At 63.6% G+C, this 16,784-nt stretch overlaps 3 protein-coding genes across 3 annotated transcripts; 2 read left to right on the top strand and 1 right to left on the bottom strand.

Annotated features, from left to right (window-relative positions):
• The first annotated feature begins 30 nt into the window (after nucleotides 1-30).
• On the top strand, nucleotides 31-5,188 carry IL17RC (interleukin 17 receptor C). The gene is given in 20 exon segments (XM_054387599.1): nucleotides 31-122; nucleotides 427-507; nucleotides 691-902; nucleotides 905-1,071; nucleotides 1,148-1,169; nucleotides 1,249-1,625; nucleotides 1,803-1,908; nucleotides 1,977-2,021; nucleotides 2,161-2,300; nucleotides 2,491-2,550; nucleotides 2,690-2,744; nucleotides 2,841-3,025; nucleotides 3,105-3,155; nucleotides 3,230-3,275; nucleotides 3,386-3,504; nucleotides 3,582-3,650; nucleotides 3,719-3,776; nucleotides 3,863-4,012; nucleotides 4,090-4,128; nucleotides 4,581-5,188. Coding segments are annotated over 20 exon segments (2,682 nt in total).
• Nucleotides 5,189-5,858: 670 nt separating this feature from the next.
• On the top strand, nucleotides 5,859-8,568 carry CRELD1 (cysteine rich with EGF like domains 1). Its single transcript, XM_054387598.1, has 10 exons — nucleotides 5,859-6,023; nucleotides 6,653-6,735; nucleotides 6,821-6,931; nucleotides 7,006-7,097; nucleotides 7,183-7,359; nucleotides 7,481-7,576; nucleotides 7,675-7,758; nucleotides 7,857-7,952; nucleotides 8,035-8,178; nucleotides 8,302-8,568. Exons 1-10 carry the CDS (start codon nucleotides 5,859-5,861, stop codon nucleotides 8,520-8,522), a joined length of 1,269 nt encoding a protein of 422 aa, XP_054243573.1. The 3' UTR covers nucleotides 8,523-8,568.
• Nucleotides 8,569-9,533: 965 nt separating this feature from the next.
• PRRT3 (proline rich transmembrane protein 3) lies at nucleotides 9,534-13,105 on the bottom strand. Its single transcript, XM_054387597.1, has 4 exons — nucleotides 12,795-13,105; nucleotides 11,935-12,734; nucleotides 11,709-11,849; nucleotides 9,534-11,308 (listed from the first exon to the last, which is right to left on the bottom strand). The coding sequence occupies exons 1-4, from the start codon at nucleotides 13,103-13,105 to the stop codon at nucleotides 9,534-9,536; spliced, it is 3,027 nt and encodes a 1,008-aa protein (XP_054243572.1).
• Nucleotides 13,106-16,784: the final 3,679 nt, after the last annotated feature.

Below are 16,784 nucleotides of genomic sequence, written 5' to 3'. Positions count from 1 at the left end.
CAGCCCTCCACTGAGGGCAGGAGCCCCATCATGAAGGTGCAATGCTTGACGGAGTGTGCTGACCATGGTGAGAGGAGTGGTTCCTGCGGGCTGCCCATAGGTGCCCTGAACAGGGATCGTGGGCCCCCAAGCAGGGCTGGCCCCAGATGTGAAGTGTGTTGTGGATGCTGGGGCAAGAATCCGGTCAAGCCCTGGGGACTGGGAGTGGAGGTGCTGTCCTGGGCAGGGGCAGCTTTATTTCTACACAGGGACCTGCTCCAAAGGAGAGCCAGGACTTCAGGGACACCAGAACCAGGCAAGAGGCCAGAGCAAAGCTGGAAGAAGCCAGGCGGTGGTGGAGCTCCCTGCCCTGCTCAGGGCATGGGTGGCCAGCAGGGACAGGTGCTGGGCACAGGCTGGCTCAGCTCCTGGCTCCCACACTTCCAGCAGGAGCTTGTCTGGCATGGAAGCAATAAATGCAGCATTTCACCCTTCCCTGCTGTCAGATGTGCCGGGGCTCCGCTGTTGGTCTGTGGGAGGTGGGGACCACACAGTGTCCCACTGCATTGCAGGGGGTGAAAGGACACAGCCCATCCTGGCACAACCACCACTCTACATCCTGCTGTTAGGGCCAGCCTGGGCACAGTGCCCAGGCCGTGGAGCAGGGGCAGGCTCTGTGCTCGAGCCGTGGGGCCATTCTGATTCCCGTAGGGCTGCTCTGATTCCCATGGGACCGCGGTGTTCCCCGATAAGGCTCGAACGAAGTTTTCCGGTGGTGCCTGAGGGCCGAGCCTGTCCGCGGGTTGGTGCGGGAGCAGGAGCGGGAGGCCCCACCCCCGGGCGGTCACCGGCGCCGCTCTAGGACCCGGGTGTCCGGGAACGGAGCAGGAAGAGGGAGCCAGCGGCAGTGGTGGGGCCTGGAGAGCTGGGAGCGGGGCCCTGGGGGGTGAACGACGTGGGGCCGGGGTGCCTCGCGGCCCCGGCCCCGCTATGCAGCCGCTGGGGCAGCTCCCGCTGGGGCAGCTCCTGCTGGGGCTGGTGCTGGTGGCTGCTGGACGTGGGGCCCCCCACGACAGCCTGACCTGCTCCCAGGTAGGTCGGCGTCGCCAGCACGCGGGCAGCCTGGCACCCTGGCGCTGCCACCGGCTTCACCCCTGCCCCTCTCCAGGGCCTCAGCTGTCGCCTCCTGGGTAAGTGCCACTCCCGTGGCCCCGGACCCCCTCGGGTGTGGGATCCCACGGCCGCAGCCACCCTCCATCTCCTTGCTAGACACCGACGTGCTGTGTGGGATGGAGCCCCCCGAACCCACCCACGGCCTGGCTCTTTCCCAGCTGCAGCTGGAGCCGGCGCTGCGCTGCACCGGGCCCGCGGCCTGCTCGCCCTGTCTGGAGGCACGCCTGCGCCTGGCGCTGCCAGTTGGCAGCGGCATCAGCACCGCTGAGCCCTACCTCCCGGCGCCGTCCAGCATCCCTAGAGCAGCGGACGGTGGTGAAGCAGAACAGTGGTCACCAGCGGGTAGGGCCACCTTGTATCAGCCCAACGTCACTGTGCTGCTGCTGCTCTCTGGGCACGCGTACACCTCCTCCCGCTGTGTGGTCATGGAGGTGCAGGCGACCCTGACTCCTGCACTGCCTGGACGACCCCTGGTATGTAGATAAAAGATGCCATGGGTGGGTATCCCTGTCATTGGAAGTCCCTACAGCGGTGCCTGGGATGTGGTGCTGGCACCAGTGCATCTCAGTGGCATGGTGGTCCTGTTCTCTGTGCGCCACAGAGATGGATACTGTGCCTCACCACAGTGTGGTGTTGGTTTTCCTGCCCAGGGCTGGGTGACCTTCCGGTGCTTCGAGGCACCACTGGGCTCTGAGCTCCATGTGATAGCATACACCAGCTCACACCAGAGGCTGAGCCAGCGGCAGCGGGTGCCAGGTGAGCCCCCAGCATGCTCTGCTATGGTAGCTCTGTTCCTTCTGCCTACTGACCCCCTGTCCCCACAGACTGCTCATGGCCCATTGCACAGAATGCTGTCCGGCAGTGCCAAGGTAGGTGCTGGCATCCCATGGCTGTGGCAGTACTAAGATCCCCCACCTTGGTGCATGTGCTCTGGGGAGAGCTAGGCAATGCCTTGTGCCACAGTGCTGTGCAAGTGGTGCCAAGTGCCTTGACCCACCTCTGGTGCAGCCCCAAGGCTGCAGGTCTCCTCAGGGCCAAAGGAGGTGGTCGTGATGGTGCAGGGGGCCACAGCAGGACACAGCTACACCCTCCGGCTCTACCATAACCAGAGCCATGGCACCAGTGGGACAGGTCATGCGGTGACCGCAGTGAGTATGAACCTCTTCCCTTACCCTGCAGGGCCAAGCTCTGGCCACTGGCTTCCCCTAGTCCCTGGGGAGCCTTATCTGTGTTAACAGTCAGGGTGCTGGGAGAGGGTCTCCTGTGAGAGGGCCCCCCCAAGCAGGGTGACTCCAGTGGTTTGCCATGAGGTGACCTGTGTCTGGTTGCTGGTGGCAGAGCAGCCCCATGAACTACAGCATGCCGGCCAGTGAGGTGCTGCCCTGCCTCTGCCTGCAGGTGGGTGCCTGTGTTGAGGGGTGGCAGGGCACAGCAGAGGGGCTCTGCATCGTGTAATCCCTTCCAGCATCCCTGACGGGGCTGTGGGTCATGGTCACAGTATGGACATCCCAAATCCTTTTCTCTGTTCCTTCCCTAGGTGTGGCCAGAGACCCAGGACCCACTGCGCACCACTCTGTGCCCATTTGCTCATGGTACGAGCACCTTGGGGCTGGGATGGGCTGAGGTGCAGGGTTCCAGGACGCAGAGGAAGGAACACTGCATGGAGTGACACCCCTCTTCTGGTGCAGATGCTGAGGCGTGGGAGCGTCTATGGGCACGCAGCCAGCTGGTCCTGCACACCACTGGGCAGGCGCTGAGCTGTTCCCTCTTGTCCCCCTGCGATCTCTCAGCTGAGCTGGTGCCCTGCTGGCAGCCAGTGCATGCTGGACCCTGCCAAGCCTTGCCTGGCCTGCAGCGGCCCGCTGTCAGGCAGGTGAGTGGGTCTCTGTAGGGTGCCCATCGCACGTGGGGCAGTGTAGAAGGCACTGATGGAATATCCCTTCTGCTCACAGGGACCTCAGGAGTTTGGAGGGCTGCAGCCGCACCCCAACCTCTGCATACAGGTAGGACACCCGTCAGCTGCCCCATGGCTGCCCTATGGCAGCCCCAGGCACTGCTAACCCACTGTCTGGGGCAGGTGTGGAGTGGCGGGCAGATCCAGCTGACCCAGTGCCTGCGGGACCGTGAGTACTGCTGGGATAGGAGGGCAGGGGCAACCTGGAGGTCTGGATGGTGGCTGAGGCCCCATTTCCTCCCATCTCTGTCCCTCCCTGCCCCTGTGACACATCCCCAGGAGCACTGCCCGGCCACCCCAATGACCTACTGCTGCTGGAGCATGGTGGAAACACCAGTGCCTCACTGTGTGCCCTGGAGCAGGATGGCTGTACACTCCTCTCCAGCTTCACCACCATGGTAAGGGGAAGAAACCCACGTGTCCCTTCAGCCATGGCATTCCTGGCACAGACAGTTCACCCCTGCCACTGTTGTAGGGAGCGGGGCACCCTGGGCTGCTGGAGCAGGAGCTGCAGCGGGACGTGGCAGAGGGGCAGTGCAGGCAGGTCAGTGCAGGCAGCTGGCGGGCAATGTGTAGGGACAAGCAGTATGTAACGTCTCCCCATGCCCACAGATCTGGCACTCTGAGAACAGCACCAGCATCGTGCTCTGGGCCTGTCCCCTACACAAGTGTGAGTGTCCCTGCTGTAGGACTGAGGGAGGGCACTCACCCTGCGGAGCCACCACACAGGCAGTGGGGATCCTGCATGGGTTCCAGGGACCCTTGGTGGGTGCCAGGGGTCCTCAGCAGACATTGACCCCTGCCCTGTAGACCTGCGCACTCACTGGGCACTCGTGTGGATGGGAGTGTTGCTGGGGGTCGCCGGCTTTCTGCTTCTGCTCCTGTTGAAGAAGGAGGATGTGAAAGGTGAGCAGCACCCATCTGAGGGTTGTGCCTGGCCTGGGACTGCCCCCCAGGACCTCCTCACTCTGCTCTTTCCACAGGCTGGCTGAAGTCCCTGAGGGCTGGCTACAGCTCTGAGGGTAAGTGTGGGATGAGCCTGGGGCCTGGGGAGGGACAAATGGATGTTTATTCTCTTCTCATAGGGGTCAGAGCAGGGGTATGTCCTATCAGGGCTGGTCCCTGCTGGCTTCCCACTATGGCTGCCCCATAGGGTGGGTGGAGGTGTGGGGGGACAGAGCAGGGGGTGAAACTCTGTTGTGGGGTGTCCCAACCTGCCTTTCAGTATGACTGTCCCTTAGGTAAGGGGATTGAGGGGCCGAGCAGGGCGTGGGTCTGACATGGGTGGTGGCTCTAGCCTGCTTCCCACTGTGGCTCTCCTTTAGCTTGGGTATGGGAAGTGTTGCAGTGGTTGGAGAACAGTGCCAGGGGATGGGACCTGTCATCATGGGTGGTCCCAGCCTGCTTCTCTTTGTTGCTACCCCTGTAGGGTGGGTGCTGAGTGGGGTTTCAGGTACTGAAAGTCCCCCCTCAGGCCCGTTGCAAGGGCGGCGGGTGCTGCTGCTGCATGCTGTGGAACCAGTGGCAGAGCGGGTGGTGTGTGCCTTGATGGCAGCTCTGCACCCGCTGGGGCTGGCAGTGGTGGCAGCACCAGGAGGTGGCAGCGGGGTAGCAACACTGGGGCCACTCCCCTGGCTGCATGTCCAGCACCGCCAAGCACTGCGTGATGGTGACACCATTGTCTTCGTCCTCTCCCCGGCAGCTGTGGCTGCTGCACACTGGTGGGATGCTGAGGCCAGGGCCATGTCAGGGGCTGGGGATGCTGAAAGTGTCCCCAAGCCCTGGCATGGCCCTGGCCCCAGTGATGTTCCCACCATAGCACCTTGTGAGGCATTTGCAGCAGCTCTGTCCTGCGCTATGCCAGCACTGGCGTCAGGTAATGGGCGCTATGTGGTGGTCCGGCTGGAGGCCTTGGTGCCTGTGGTGCCGCTGTCACTGCAGGCAGCCCCAGCCTTTGCCCTGCCCAGTGAGACAGGGGGGTTCCTGTGGGCACTGGCAGGACCAGGTCAACGGCAGGGCCGGCAGCTGGAGCCCTATGTGGCAGCAGTGGCCAAGGAGCTGCAGCAGGCACTTGTGGAATAAAGCACTGATGGTGGCTTTACCAAGCCTGAGTTCAGTCCCAGTGATGTGGAGGGAGACGGGGGACTCGGATGGCCTGAGGAGAAGTGATGGAGAAGTAAAAGGGGCTTTAGGGGCCAGAAGAGATACTAGGCTGGTTGAGGTGAGGAAGGGGAACTGGGCTGGTTTGATGGGAGGGTGGATGGGGAACTGGACCAGTTCGAAAGGAATAATGGGAGATCGGGACCAGTTTGGAGTGGTGAGGGGAAACTGGACTGAAGGGGAGCTGGGCCAGTTCAGGGGAGGACAAGGGGGAACTGGGCAAATGTAAGCGGGTGAGGGGAAACTGAACCAGTTTGGCTGAATGGAGAAGGTGACGTGCACTGGGTGATGGGGAGCAGCCCAGTCGGGTCGGAAGTTGAGGACCTCGTCCAGACGTGACAGGCGCGGGGCTACCGCATTGTGAGGAGCCATTGCCGCTCCCGCCTCGTGCGAGGGTCTCCGGTCCTGTCCCTTCCGTCGGGTTGCCCTTGGCCGCGGCTCCTTTAAGAGACGGGGAGGCAGGGCCCAGCGGGCGGCGCGGATTGGCTGGGAGTGGGGTGTCGGAGGTGACGGGAGCGTGGCCATTGGCGGGGGCGGCAGGCGCTGAGTCAGCGGGCGGGGCGGGGTCCATGTGGTGCGGGCGGGGCGGAGGATGGGGCCGCGGGCGGGCGCCGGGCTGGGGGAGGCCTTGCTGGGGTTCGCCCTCTTCGGGGGGGTCCTGCTGGGCACCTCCCGCGCCCATCTGGACCCAGACCCGGACCGGGACAGGGCCGAGCCTTGCCGAGCCTGCCGCGGCCTCGCCGACAGCTTCAGCAGGGTGCGGGGCAGGGGGACATTGGGGAGGGTGACGGGGAACCTGGAAGGAGAAATGCCTAGGGATGGGGGTACACGGGGTCTGTGGTGGGGGGAGGACATGAAGAAGCCTAGGGACGCCCGAGGCCTGTGGCAGGGGGGTGATGGAGCCTGGGGGGGTTTGGAGTGACACAGCCCTTGCTGTGGTAAGGATAGGGACATTGAGGTAGTAGGGCCCATGGGTGACAGGTGTGGGGGACACGGCCTGCGGTGGGTGAGTCTGGTGTGGTGCAGGGTGACATACTTTAGGGGTAACAGGTGGACAGGAACAAAGGGGGTCTCGGGTGGGGTCATGTGGCTGGTGGGAGGCAGGGGAGCACAGTCTGGGGGAGGGGGACAAGAAGGTAACATGGCCCTAGAGAAGGCGGTGGCCTGGGGGGACGACAGGTGAGATGAGAGGACTCCCCACAGCATCCCTAGGGAGTGGAAAGGGGTACAGCAGCTGGGCTCTGGGGCAAAGAGTGGGTGGCTGGTCCCTCTGGGGCAAGAAGGTGTCATGGCCTGGGGGTAACCCTACCGGGAGGGGAATTACTAGGGACTCCCACACTTGCACCACCCCTGCCCACCCTCCACCCCACTCCACCATTTGTGCAGGGTCTGGAACGAACAGAACATGAGGGCTTTGGCGGGGGCAACACAGCCTGGGAGGAGGAGAAGCTGGCCAAGTACCAGCACAGGTGAGTGACCCCAGCTGTGGGGCTCTGGAGGGACCCAGATGCCCCAGGGAGACACAATCCCACACTGATTCCTCTGTCCCCACAGTGAGACCCGCCTACTGGAAGTGTTGGAGAGCGTCTGCAACCCCTCAGACTTCACCTGCCACCAGCTGCTAGAGCGGAGTGAGGAGCATGTGGAGCAGTGGTGGTTCCATGAGTGAGTCTAGGGACAGGGACATGGTGGGTCAGGGGGGTGGCAGAGAGCTGAGCACAATGTCCTTCACTCTCTAGGCGGCACCAACAACCTGACTTCTTCCAATGGCTGTGCATGGACAGGCTGGCACTCTGCTGCCCACCTGGCACCTATGGTCCTGACTGCCAGCGTGAGTAGCTGCAGTGTGAGCAGGGTGCCTGTGGGGTGCTGGCAGTGCCACCTGGGCTGGAGCCAGCTGGTCTCTCCCTGTGCAGCCTGTGCTGGTGGACCCCAGCAGCCCTGCAGTGGCAATGGGCGATGCGATGGTAATGGCACACGTCATGGCACTGGCTTGTGCGTCTGCAGCCCAGGCTATGGTGGCCCTTTCTGTGCTGAGTGCGGTGATGGCTACTACGAGGCCTCACGGAACAAGAGCCACCTGGTATGTGCTGGTATGTAGGGGTTTGTTCTGGCAGGGAGGGGGCTGTGTGGCCAGGGAGTTGCCCTGATGCATCCCTGGTACCAGGTGCAGGCAGCTTCCCCCTGTCCATGCCTGTGCTCCCCTGCCTGCAGAGTGCTACCGGGCATGCGGGCGCTGCACAGGGCCAGAGGACTCCAGCTGTCTTCGCTGCAAGAGGGGCTGGGTGCTGCATGACCACCGCTGCATCGGTGAGGGCCATGGTGGGATGGGGGCACAGCAGCTCAGAGTCGTGGGGACTGTATCTCAGGAGCTAGGTCTTAGTGGGGCCATCCCCTCTCTCTTGCAGACATAGACGAGTGTGGCACAGAGATGGCACACTGCCGAGCTAACCAGTTCTGTGTCAACACGGAGGGCTCCTATGAGTGCCGAGGTGAGGCAAAGGTGGGCAGCTCCCCACTGCCTGGGGCTATCACCTCCAGGGCTAGGAGGAGGCTCCAATAGTGACTGTGGTTCCTGTCTCCGTGACAGACTGCTCCACGGCTTGCATTGGCTGCATGGGTGCTGGGCCAGCTCGCTGCAAGAAATGCAACAAGGGCTACTGGCGGGACGGAGCCAAGTGCCTAGGTGAGTGCCTCCCACAGACTGGGGGGCAGCTTTGCCCCCTCCTTGCTGCCTCAGCTCTGCCTGAGTCCTGCCTCGCCTCCAGATGTGGATGAGTGTGCGAGCACAGAGGAGCCGGTGTGCACGGGAGCACAGGAGGTGTGTGAGAACACAGAGGGCAGCTACCGCTGTGTCTGTGCCCACGGTCATGTCCGGCGGGATGGACAATGCGTGGAGGACAAGCCCCCTGGTATGGCCTGGCATGGTGGGCTGGGGGGAGGGATGTATGTATGGACTACAGGCAGGGGTTCTGGGGAGTGGTGAGGGGCTCTGCCTGCTCAGCAGTGCCCCACCACAAGCACCGTACCTGCAGATGCTCCGGAGAAAGGCTTCTTTGATGACGTGACGGAGGATGAGGTGGTGGTGCTGCAGCAGATGTTCTTTGGTGTGATGATCTGTGCCCTTGCAACACTGGCAGCCAAGGGCGACATGGTCTTCACTGCCATCTTCATCGGTGCCGTGGCCGCAATGGCTGGCTACTGGCTCTCTGACCGCAGCGACCGTGTCCTTGATGGCTTCATGAAGGGCAGATAGCTCTGGGGCTGTCGGATGCAGGCAAGTGGGGGCAGACTCAGCCTGGGGTACAGGGTACTCCTCCCAGCAGGGGGTGTGCCAAGGCCGGATCCTGTGCACGGTTCTGTGCCCTGCATGCATCTCCCAGCCCTCCGTTAGTGTAGGGTCTTGTCTCCTCCCAACAGAATGAGCCAGGGATATCTGATCCCCGGGGGCTCCCTCACAGTCACCTCTGGACAAAGAGGTGGTGCCACGCAGTACGGCACCATGAGGGGGGCACAGCATGCTGCCCCTGGCTCCTCATGCTCTGGCACCATGGAAGGTGGGAGAATGTGGGGGCAGGTTGGGGGTTGCTCTGGCACTGCTGTGTGCTGCGGCAGTGACAGCTGGCAGAGGTTGGCCCTGCCCAGTGTCACCAGGACTGCCAACCCTGTGGGACCTTGTTTTGGGGTTCCCCACATGAGACCGTTCCCCTGAAGAAATGAGGGGCTGTGTGCCCCCCTCTGCCCTGAGCCATGCAGTTGGGCAGGCTGCCCCCCTCACAACCCCTCCTCCCCCCATCCATGGGCAGAGCCCATCTCTACCCTCACAGGCTGTGGGGGGGCCAGGAGCTCCCATGGGGTTGGGGGTCTCTTGCCACTCACAGAGTACTGTGCTGGTAGGGGAGCCCTGCCAGATGCATGAGCGTGACTGTTGCATTTGTCTGTGGTTTGTCCATCAGGGTGTGCCCATCTGTCAGTGTGTCCATATCTCAGGAAATAAAGCTCTGCACACCTAACTGGCTTGCTCAGAGTGGGGGGCTTGGGATGGGCTGCGGGTGCTTGCTGCCCAGTGCTGCCTTTGCACACTAATGGGGCTGCCTCCTCCCAGCATAAACCTTTTTATTTCTCGTTTGGCACAAATGGAGCTGGCCCAGCCCAGCTCCCCTCCTCTCCCATCCAGTCCTGCAGGGGTATAGATCTGACCCCTCGCCACTGTGGGCTTGTCCCTGCTGCCCCCCTCAGTCTCTGGTTATCGTTTTGTCTCCCCGGCTCAGAGATCAATGGTGTCGCTGGAAAGACTGCGGCTATCCAATGCCTTGCCGAGGGCAGGGAAGCTGCGGAGGCCCTCACGCTCCCAGCTGGGAGGCACGGCAGGCACCAGGAGGGGGGCCCGGCTGGGTGTCTCATCCAGGGGTAGGCTGTCGGGTGAGGAGAGCCCATGGCGCCAGGGGTTCCAGCTGATCTTCAGCGAACTGCTGTCTAGTGAGCTGACTGAGGCTGTGACAGTGATCGTGACGGTGCCAGGCGGCTGCCGGACGCCAGGCAGCTCTGTCAGCGAGCTGCAGCGTACCATGCGCCCCGGGCAGAGGGTCTCGATAGGGGCCAGGGAGCTGTGCAGAGAAGTGCCAGAGCCACGGCGGGGCCGGCTAAAGAGGCTGTCATGCAGGAGATGCCGGCGGCAGAGGGCCTGATCGATGCTGCGGCGCAGGTCGATCGGGGACGGTGGGCGGAAGATCAGCTCCCCCAGCGAGGGGGACGAGCCCTGCTCGAAGGTGGCGCAGGACCGGACAGCTAGCACGTTGGGGCACTTGGGGCTGAGCCCTGGTATCCCGGTGGTGTTGGCAGCAGCTGCCCAGGCCTCATTGCTGTCCTTCAGTGCCCGCAGGGGCAGCTGTTCTGCCGGGTTGCGAATGAGACTCTTGGAGATATCATTGGCAGGTGCCCGCTCCGGACCACTGCCACCGGTGCTGCCGGTGCTGCCGCCAGCCCAATCATAGCAGTTGTTGGGGTATTCAGGTGCCTCAGCTTTGCGGCCGGCACAGAAGTATTGCAGCGCCTTGGCCCAGCAGGAGTGGCTGGCAGGGCTCCGGTGGCAGCACCGGCGGCACAATGGCTCAGCAGCAGCCACCAGCAGTGCCAGCGCCATGCCCAGTTCTCCGACACGCAGCCAGAGCTGTGCCACCCAGCCAGGTTGGGAGAAGTGCCCAGGGGGTCCCAAGACCTCCCGCTGCCACAGGGCACTGTACAGCTGCAGCCCACACACCGGCAGCCCCACCGCCACTGCCACCAGCAGTGCCCGGGCCCCCCACTGTAGCCCTGGCACCCCAGTACCCCCTGACCTCTCCTGGGGTTCTTGCAGCACCCGCCAGCACCCCCAGAGTCCCCCCAGAAGTAGCAGGGCCCCAACCCCGCAGCCCAGTGCCTGCAGCCCCAGTGCGGCAGCGGGGCCCAGCCGAAAAGGGAGTAGGTCAGCGGCTCCCAGCACGGAACTCTGCAGGGCAGCAGCAGCCCCCAGTGCCGGCAGCCCCCGGAGCCTTCCTGGCAGCAGCCGGAGCTGGGACAGGCGCTGGAGCCGCTGGAGAAGAAGAGCAAAGGTGCTGAGCAGTAGAGGGAAGGGGACGGTGCTGAAAAGCAGCACAGCTCGGGGGTGCAGGCGTCCCCGTATCCCATATGGGTCCAGAAGCAGGAAGGTGGCCCGCAGCAGGCAGGCGGCTAGCAGCTGTCCATGGGCCCCTAAAATGTGGGGCAGGTGAGTGGGACGCAGGGCAGCTGCCCCTGCCAGCCCAGCCAGGCAGCCCAGCACCAGCAGGAGGAAGATGGCAGCTGCCCCGTAGACATGGACCTCCCAGGAAAAGCCCAGCCGGTGCCGCAGCTCAGCCCAGCGCAGCTCCGTCCCGTTGGCACCTGGCACTGGTGGGACGTGGCTAGGCTGCAGCTGCGGTGTGGATGGATGCCGAAGCGCTGGTTGTGGCGTCAGCCCTGCCCGCCGCCATGTCGCTGAGGGGGTCACGGTGCCGTGGGCAGAGGGCTGCGTCCCCAGGGTGTCTGCGGGCAGGAATGAGGGCGATGATCAGTGGTGAGGTGGCTGGGGGTGGTGGCTCCCAGCCCCCACCTTCATTCCCTGCCAGGATATATCAGCTGCGGGACTGAGCCCACTGGCACCTCCCAGAGGTCTCTGTCAGGGTCCATGGTGCTGGGGTCGCATGGCCCCAGTCAAGTCTCCTACACCTCTGGGCAGCCACCACCTGCTGGGCACTTAGCACTAATCTCTGCGGGCAGGAATAGATTAAGGCTGTCGCCGGGCACAATCCTGATTGAAGGTGTCACCGTGTCCTGCCCAGGTGGCCCAAGATAGCTGCCATCCCCACCGCCGTCCCCAGCACCCTAAGGATGGGTTCCCATGGTATTCGCAGAGCAGATGGACTTGGACACAGCCCTGCATCACCTGAACGCTTGGTTCCGGGTGTCCTTGTGGTCGGATGCACCGCTGGCCGCAGGGTAGCCTCACTGGCATTTGGGACACTCACAGGGCCCACGGCACCCCGGACCCGCTGCGGGGAGCCCACATCCTCCTCAGGCAGCAGTTCTGTGAAAGATGGCACAGCTGGGTGCTGGCAACTACAGGGGCTCAGTCCAAACCAAGGGATCCCTCATGTCATGCTGGCTCCTACCTGTGCCAGGGATGCCGGGGAGGTCCATGCTGGAGTCAGGCAGTGGTGCAGGGCTGGTGCTGAGGGCAGCCCTTGGAGCAGGCTGGGGTCCCTGCTGGCCCTTCATCCCAGTGTTTGTGCGAGGGGCTGTGTACCCAGGGCTGGCGGTGGCATGACTGATGGGGGCTCTCCGTGTGCTACGCTGGTGGGCTGGGAGTACCTGGGTCCAGGGCTCAGCCAGCCCCCAGGATGGAGCTGTGGGAGGCAGCTGAAGGGCAGAGCTGGACACAACCAGAGAGGGGCTGGGGGGCCCCTCCAGGTCCCCCAGTCTGCCTGCTGGCTGCTGAGAACTGGGGCTAGTGTGGGGACCTTGGGCTGGCACTGTGTCAGTGGGGTGGGAGATGGGGATAGTGCCCAGAGGGATCACCTCACTGCTGGCTGGAGTGAGCGGTGTGCTCTGAGAGAGACCTGGGGCTATCACGTGTGTCCCCTCAGCTGGCTGTCCCCCTACATGGGAGTCTGCTTCCCCTGTTTCTGTCCTTGCTGTTGGCTTGGGGGTCAGGACAACGGTGGACACAGTTGCCTGTGAGCTGGGGGTGTTAGCTGGCCTGGTGGCACTCAGTCCAGACAGGGATGGGCCCTGCCCTGCCCAGGGTGGCCCTGGGGAGCCCAGATTGATGTTTCCGGGCCCCTTGGAGTCTGGTCTCCCTGATGCAGAGCCATGCAGCATCCAGGTCATCCCCCAGGAGCTGTCCTGTTCTCCAGCCTCTTGTCCTTGCCAGGTGATGAGTGGCTTCTCTGCCACGGCCTGGGTTGTGCCACTGTCCTGCCAGGTGATGAGTGGCTTCTCTGCCATGGCCTGGGCTGTGCTGCTGTCCTGCCAGGCCCTGGTTTCCGTCTCCAGGGGTGGCCCAGTGGCATCCCCCAGCTGCAGAGGTGAGGACCAGCGTACAGGGCTGCTACCCCTCCAGTGCTCACTCCTGAGGACCCCAGCACCACTCGTATCTCCTGACACCTCCCAGGTAGGGGACAGGCCTGGCCATTGCTGTCCCCGGGCAGGGTTATGCAGTGGGTCCCTGCCCCGCTGCAGGGTCCCATTGGAGGACAGCCTCACTGGCAGCATCTCCTGGGCCCCAGTGAGAACGTTGCTGGCTAGGAGCAGCCCGCAGGTGACAAGCCGTGCTGCAGCCATGGTGAGCACCCAGACGGCCCTGTGGGGATGGATGGTGAGGCGGGCGCTTGGTGAGCTGGGACCCATGGCTGCTGCCCGAGAGGCCTTCTGCCACTGGCCATGGGGCTGCTGTTCCCATTGCAGCCCACTGCCTGGGGACAGAGTCAGCGGCTTGGCTGGTCCTGCTTGCGCTGGCCCTGTTCCCAGCTGTCCCCATCCCCAGTGTCACGGCTGCAAGTGGCCCCATTCCCGGTCTTCCCCTTCACAGTGTCCCCAGTGCTGCCGATCCCCACCCCAACGTCTCTGTGCTGGTGGCTCTTGGAGCTTAGTGGTTCTTACCCCCAGCATCCTCAGTATCCCCATCCCAGGTGTTACATCCCCAGTGCCATTATCGGTGTTCCCCTCCCAGGTGCCCCTCTTCGGTGTCTCTTCCCCCGTGCTCCATCCCCAGCGGCCCTTCTCCGGTGCTCCCCACAGTGTTCCCGCTGCCGGCCCCGCTCTGGCGCGCACTGTTCACCTTGGCACGTCCCCGGCTACATCCCGGCGGGGATGCCCGGCCCGGCGCGCTCTGCCGCCGCCGCACACGCGGCTCAACCCCGCCGCGCTGGGGCCGGGAACGTGACCGCCCGGCTGCGGCAGCCCCGAGATGTAGGTGCGGGAGCCGACAGGGCTGCGCTGCGGGGCCGCAACCGGGGCCAGTGCGGCCGCCGCATCCCGCCTGCTCGAGGCTCAGTGCCTGGTGCCCGGGCCGTGGTGTCGGCCAGCCCCTCCCGCCGCCCGTCGCAGTCCGGGAAACCCCGGTACCGGTGCTGGCCGCAGCCCCCCCGCTGACCTGCCGGTGCCGGTGCCGGTGCCGGTGCCAGTGCCAGTGCCGGTGCCGGTGCCGGTGCGGGCGGGCCGGGCTCTGCGGAGGAGCAAGCGGCGGCGGCGGCGGCGGCAGCCGGTCACGCGCCGCCCCGAGCCGCGGGCACCCGCGCGGAAACCCGCCCGGCACCGGGAGGGGGGGCGCCAGGGCACGGTGGGGGCCGGTGTGCAGGAATGGCACCCGTGGGGCCGGCCAGGAGTGCGGAACGGGTCCTGTGGGGTAGGTCCTCCGTGGGGGTTCTACCGGGGCAGATCCTCCGTGGGGCGGGTCCGTGGGGCACTCACGGGACAAGACACGGTGAATCCACATGAGACAGGACACAGAGGGGCAGCAGAGGGCATACTGCCTGTGGGGCAGGCAGCGCAGGCAGGACACCGCCGAGCACCCCATCCCCGGAAGCAGGCAGCCCCCAGTACTGGGCTGTTGTCGAGCTTGGTTGCATAGCAGCTGTCGAGCAGCAGGGGTGGGCTGTGACCACTCTCTTGGCAGGGTCCTTGGGAAGGACCCATCGGTGGCCCTGGCACCCTCCTGCCCCACACCCACCCCACAGTTCCTGCCCACACTGCCCCGAGCATGCAGCAGTCTGGCAGCTGCTGGGCTGTGGGGCCCTGCCAAGGCAGGTAATGAGCTAATGGGTAATTGTTGCTCTGGAGAGCTATCCAGTCTGCCAGGGCTTGGGCTAGCATAGGCATGGCAACAGTGCCACAAAGTCACGCTGGCTCAGGGCTCTGCCCTGCAAGGACATGCACACCAGCTGTCTGCTTGCTTTCTGGTTCCCTGCCTGCACCACAGCTCCCTGCTTGCACCCCTGCCTCCCTTGGGCAGTAACTGAGCTGTTACAGCCTTGGAAAACCTCTGTCACTACCATTCATAGAATCAGTCAGGGTTGGAAGGGACCACAAGGATCATCTAGTTCCAACCCCCCTGCCATGGGCAGAGACACCCCACACTAGATCAGGCTGGCTAGACCCTCATTGGTCTCCTTTCGCCCAGCCCAGTGAGGACATGTGACACTTCAGATCCCCAAGGCAGTGTCATGCTCCTGCTCCTTGCCAACTTAACATCCCTGGGACATTGTGCCTGGAATAGGTTCTCCATGGGCACATGGGGCAGTTCAGGGCCTCAGTCTGCACAGGGGCCAGGGAATTTGGGCAATACCAGTGCACTGGCTCCCACAAAGCAGGCGGAGTAGGCAGATAATCCAGGGATTAGCAGTGGGCAGGTTTGTGCAGGGAGAGGCAGGCAGCGTCAGAGCCCAGGGAGACTGCTAGTGAGCCTGCACTGTGCTGGGCACTGCCAGCACTGGGGTCCACCACAGTCAACTGGTCTCATCCTTTGGATGGAGTGGCCACAATGCTGAGCATGCAGCAGGGCTGTGAGGAGGGTGATGGCTGTGCCCCACATTCGGCAGTCATCAGGGTGCCTTGGGCACGAGGCATGGGTGCAGCACCCACCTCCGCATCCCCCGTGCCGCCAGTGGTTTCCTCCTCTGCCAAGTGACTCACCAGCAGATGAAAAGATGAGCAGTCTGCTCCCTGCTACCACAGCAGCTGCCTGTCTGCCTGTGCTACTATGGACATGGGGCAGAGGATGCGATCTGCATTCTCACACTCCATTCCCATGGATGTCTGCGTGTCGCTGGCTTCTGGCCACTGTCCTCCCCATTCGCCCAGGCTTTCCCTCAAGGAAGCAGGGCAAAACCCCAATTTAGCAGAAAATTGCCCCAAATAAGTGCCCACAAACCACCTGGAGTCCCTCTTGGCTGTGCTGCTGCAGGGATTACCCCTGGTATCTTCCCCAGGGACCTTTGGCAAAGGGTGGGATGAGACACTACAAGCAGAAGTGTTGGCAGCTCCACGGGGGCAAAGGCTGTGAGAATCTGCATTTGCAGGGCCCCGTGTGCCTGGCAGCATGTATGGTTCTGTCACAGAGATAGTGAGTTTGGCAGATGCATATGCTGAGAGAGGAGGGCCTGCTCCTGGCTGGGGTTGCCAGCCCTGGGCACGGGGCAGAGCCATCTGCACACGTTTATGGTTTTTGTCTTATAGGCTGGGAGAGGATTCACCCTCATCATGGCCATACTGGGACAAATATTCTTGCTGGCAGTGAAAACTGTGGTGGAACCCCCAGGCAGGAACTGGTGTGTTTGGGGCTGTTGTGTGGGGGCCAGGGTGGCACCCCTGGGGTTCCCCTTGCTTCCCTGGGGAGATGGCTGGTGCCAGGCAGAGGCACTGCTGGCTGCCGTGGCCTTTCCACCTCCTTTTTCCGGGGATTTTGCATGCGACCCTTCCGTGTGTGGTAGTGTGTGTGCGGTGGGGGCTGCGTGGTCCCCAGGGCAGTCCGACATTGTACCCCACGGCTCCGGTGCTCCATCCTCGGGGAGCCAGGACTTGCTCTGACTCGCCACGGGCTTGCAGCACCACCTCCAGAGGTCCCTCCAAGCTCAGGCATGCCTGCCGAGCTGGCTACGTGCAGCCGGAGTGAGCGTCCAGGCCCTGGCTGCGCGGGGGTCAGTGCCTGTCCCCTCCACACCAAAACGTGAGGGGTGAGAGCCCCACGAGCAGATTTTGCCCAGAACAATTGTGAAATGAAGTTAAATGAACGGCCGCTGCTGTTGACAGCCATCACCCAGCCCCTCTGCTGAGCTGTGGGGTCCCGACTATGGGGGCTCCCCACACCTGACCCCACACCTTCTCCGTGCTAATTAATGTCACCAAACCAGTGCTGAACTGGAAGGGAGGGGATTTCCTTCTTTAAACATTAGAAAGGAGCTGAAAAAAGTAATTGAATCCTCCCAGTTCTACACTCCAGGGGTGTTGAAGAGCTGAAAGGCAT

The sequence above is a fragment of the Indicator indicator genome, chromosome 15, assembly GCF_027791375.1.
Source record: "Indicator indicator isolate 239-I01 chromosome 15, UM_Iind_1.1, whole genome shotgun sequence".
Taxonomy (NCBI): Eukaryota; Metazoa; Chordata; class Aves; order Piciformes; family Indicatoridae; genus Indicator; species Indicator indicator.
The sequence above is the reverse complement of the archived record's forward strand: the minus strand, read 5'-3'. Positions and strand labels throughout refer to the sequence as shown.

Excerpts from the sequence above, each read along its gene's own strand:
- PRRT3 (XM_054387597.1), bottom strand. The coding sequence starts at position 13,105 with ATGGCTGCAGCACGGCTTGTCACCTGCGGGCTGCTCCTAGCCAGCAAC. Across the intron at positions 11,850-11,934 it reads CCCCGGCATCCCTGGCACAG|AACTGCTGCCTGAGGAGGAT; the intron begins GTAGGAGCCAGC and ends CATCTTTCACAG. Across the intron at positions 11,309-11,708 it reads ACCCGGAACCAAGCGTTCAG|ACACCCTGGGGACGCAGCCC; the intron begins GTGATGCAGGGC and ends TCCTGCCCGCAG.
- CRELD1 (XM_054387598.1), top strand. The coding sequence starts at position 5,859 with ATGGGGCCGCGGGCGGGCGCCGGGCTGGGGGAGGCCTTGCTGGGGTTC. Across the intron at positions 7,577-7,674 it reads GCATGACCACCGCTGCATCG|ACATAGACGAGTGTGGCACA; the intron begins GTGAGGGCCATG and ends TCTCTCTTGCAG. Across the intron at positions 7,953-8,034 it reads GGACGGAGCCAAGTGCCTAG|ATGTGGATGAGTGTGCGAGC; the intron begins GTGAGTGCCTCC and ends CCTCGCCTCCAG.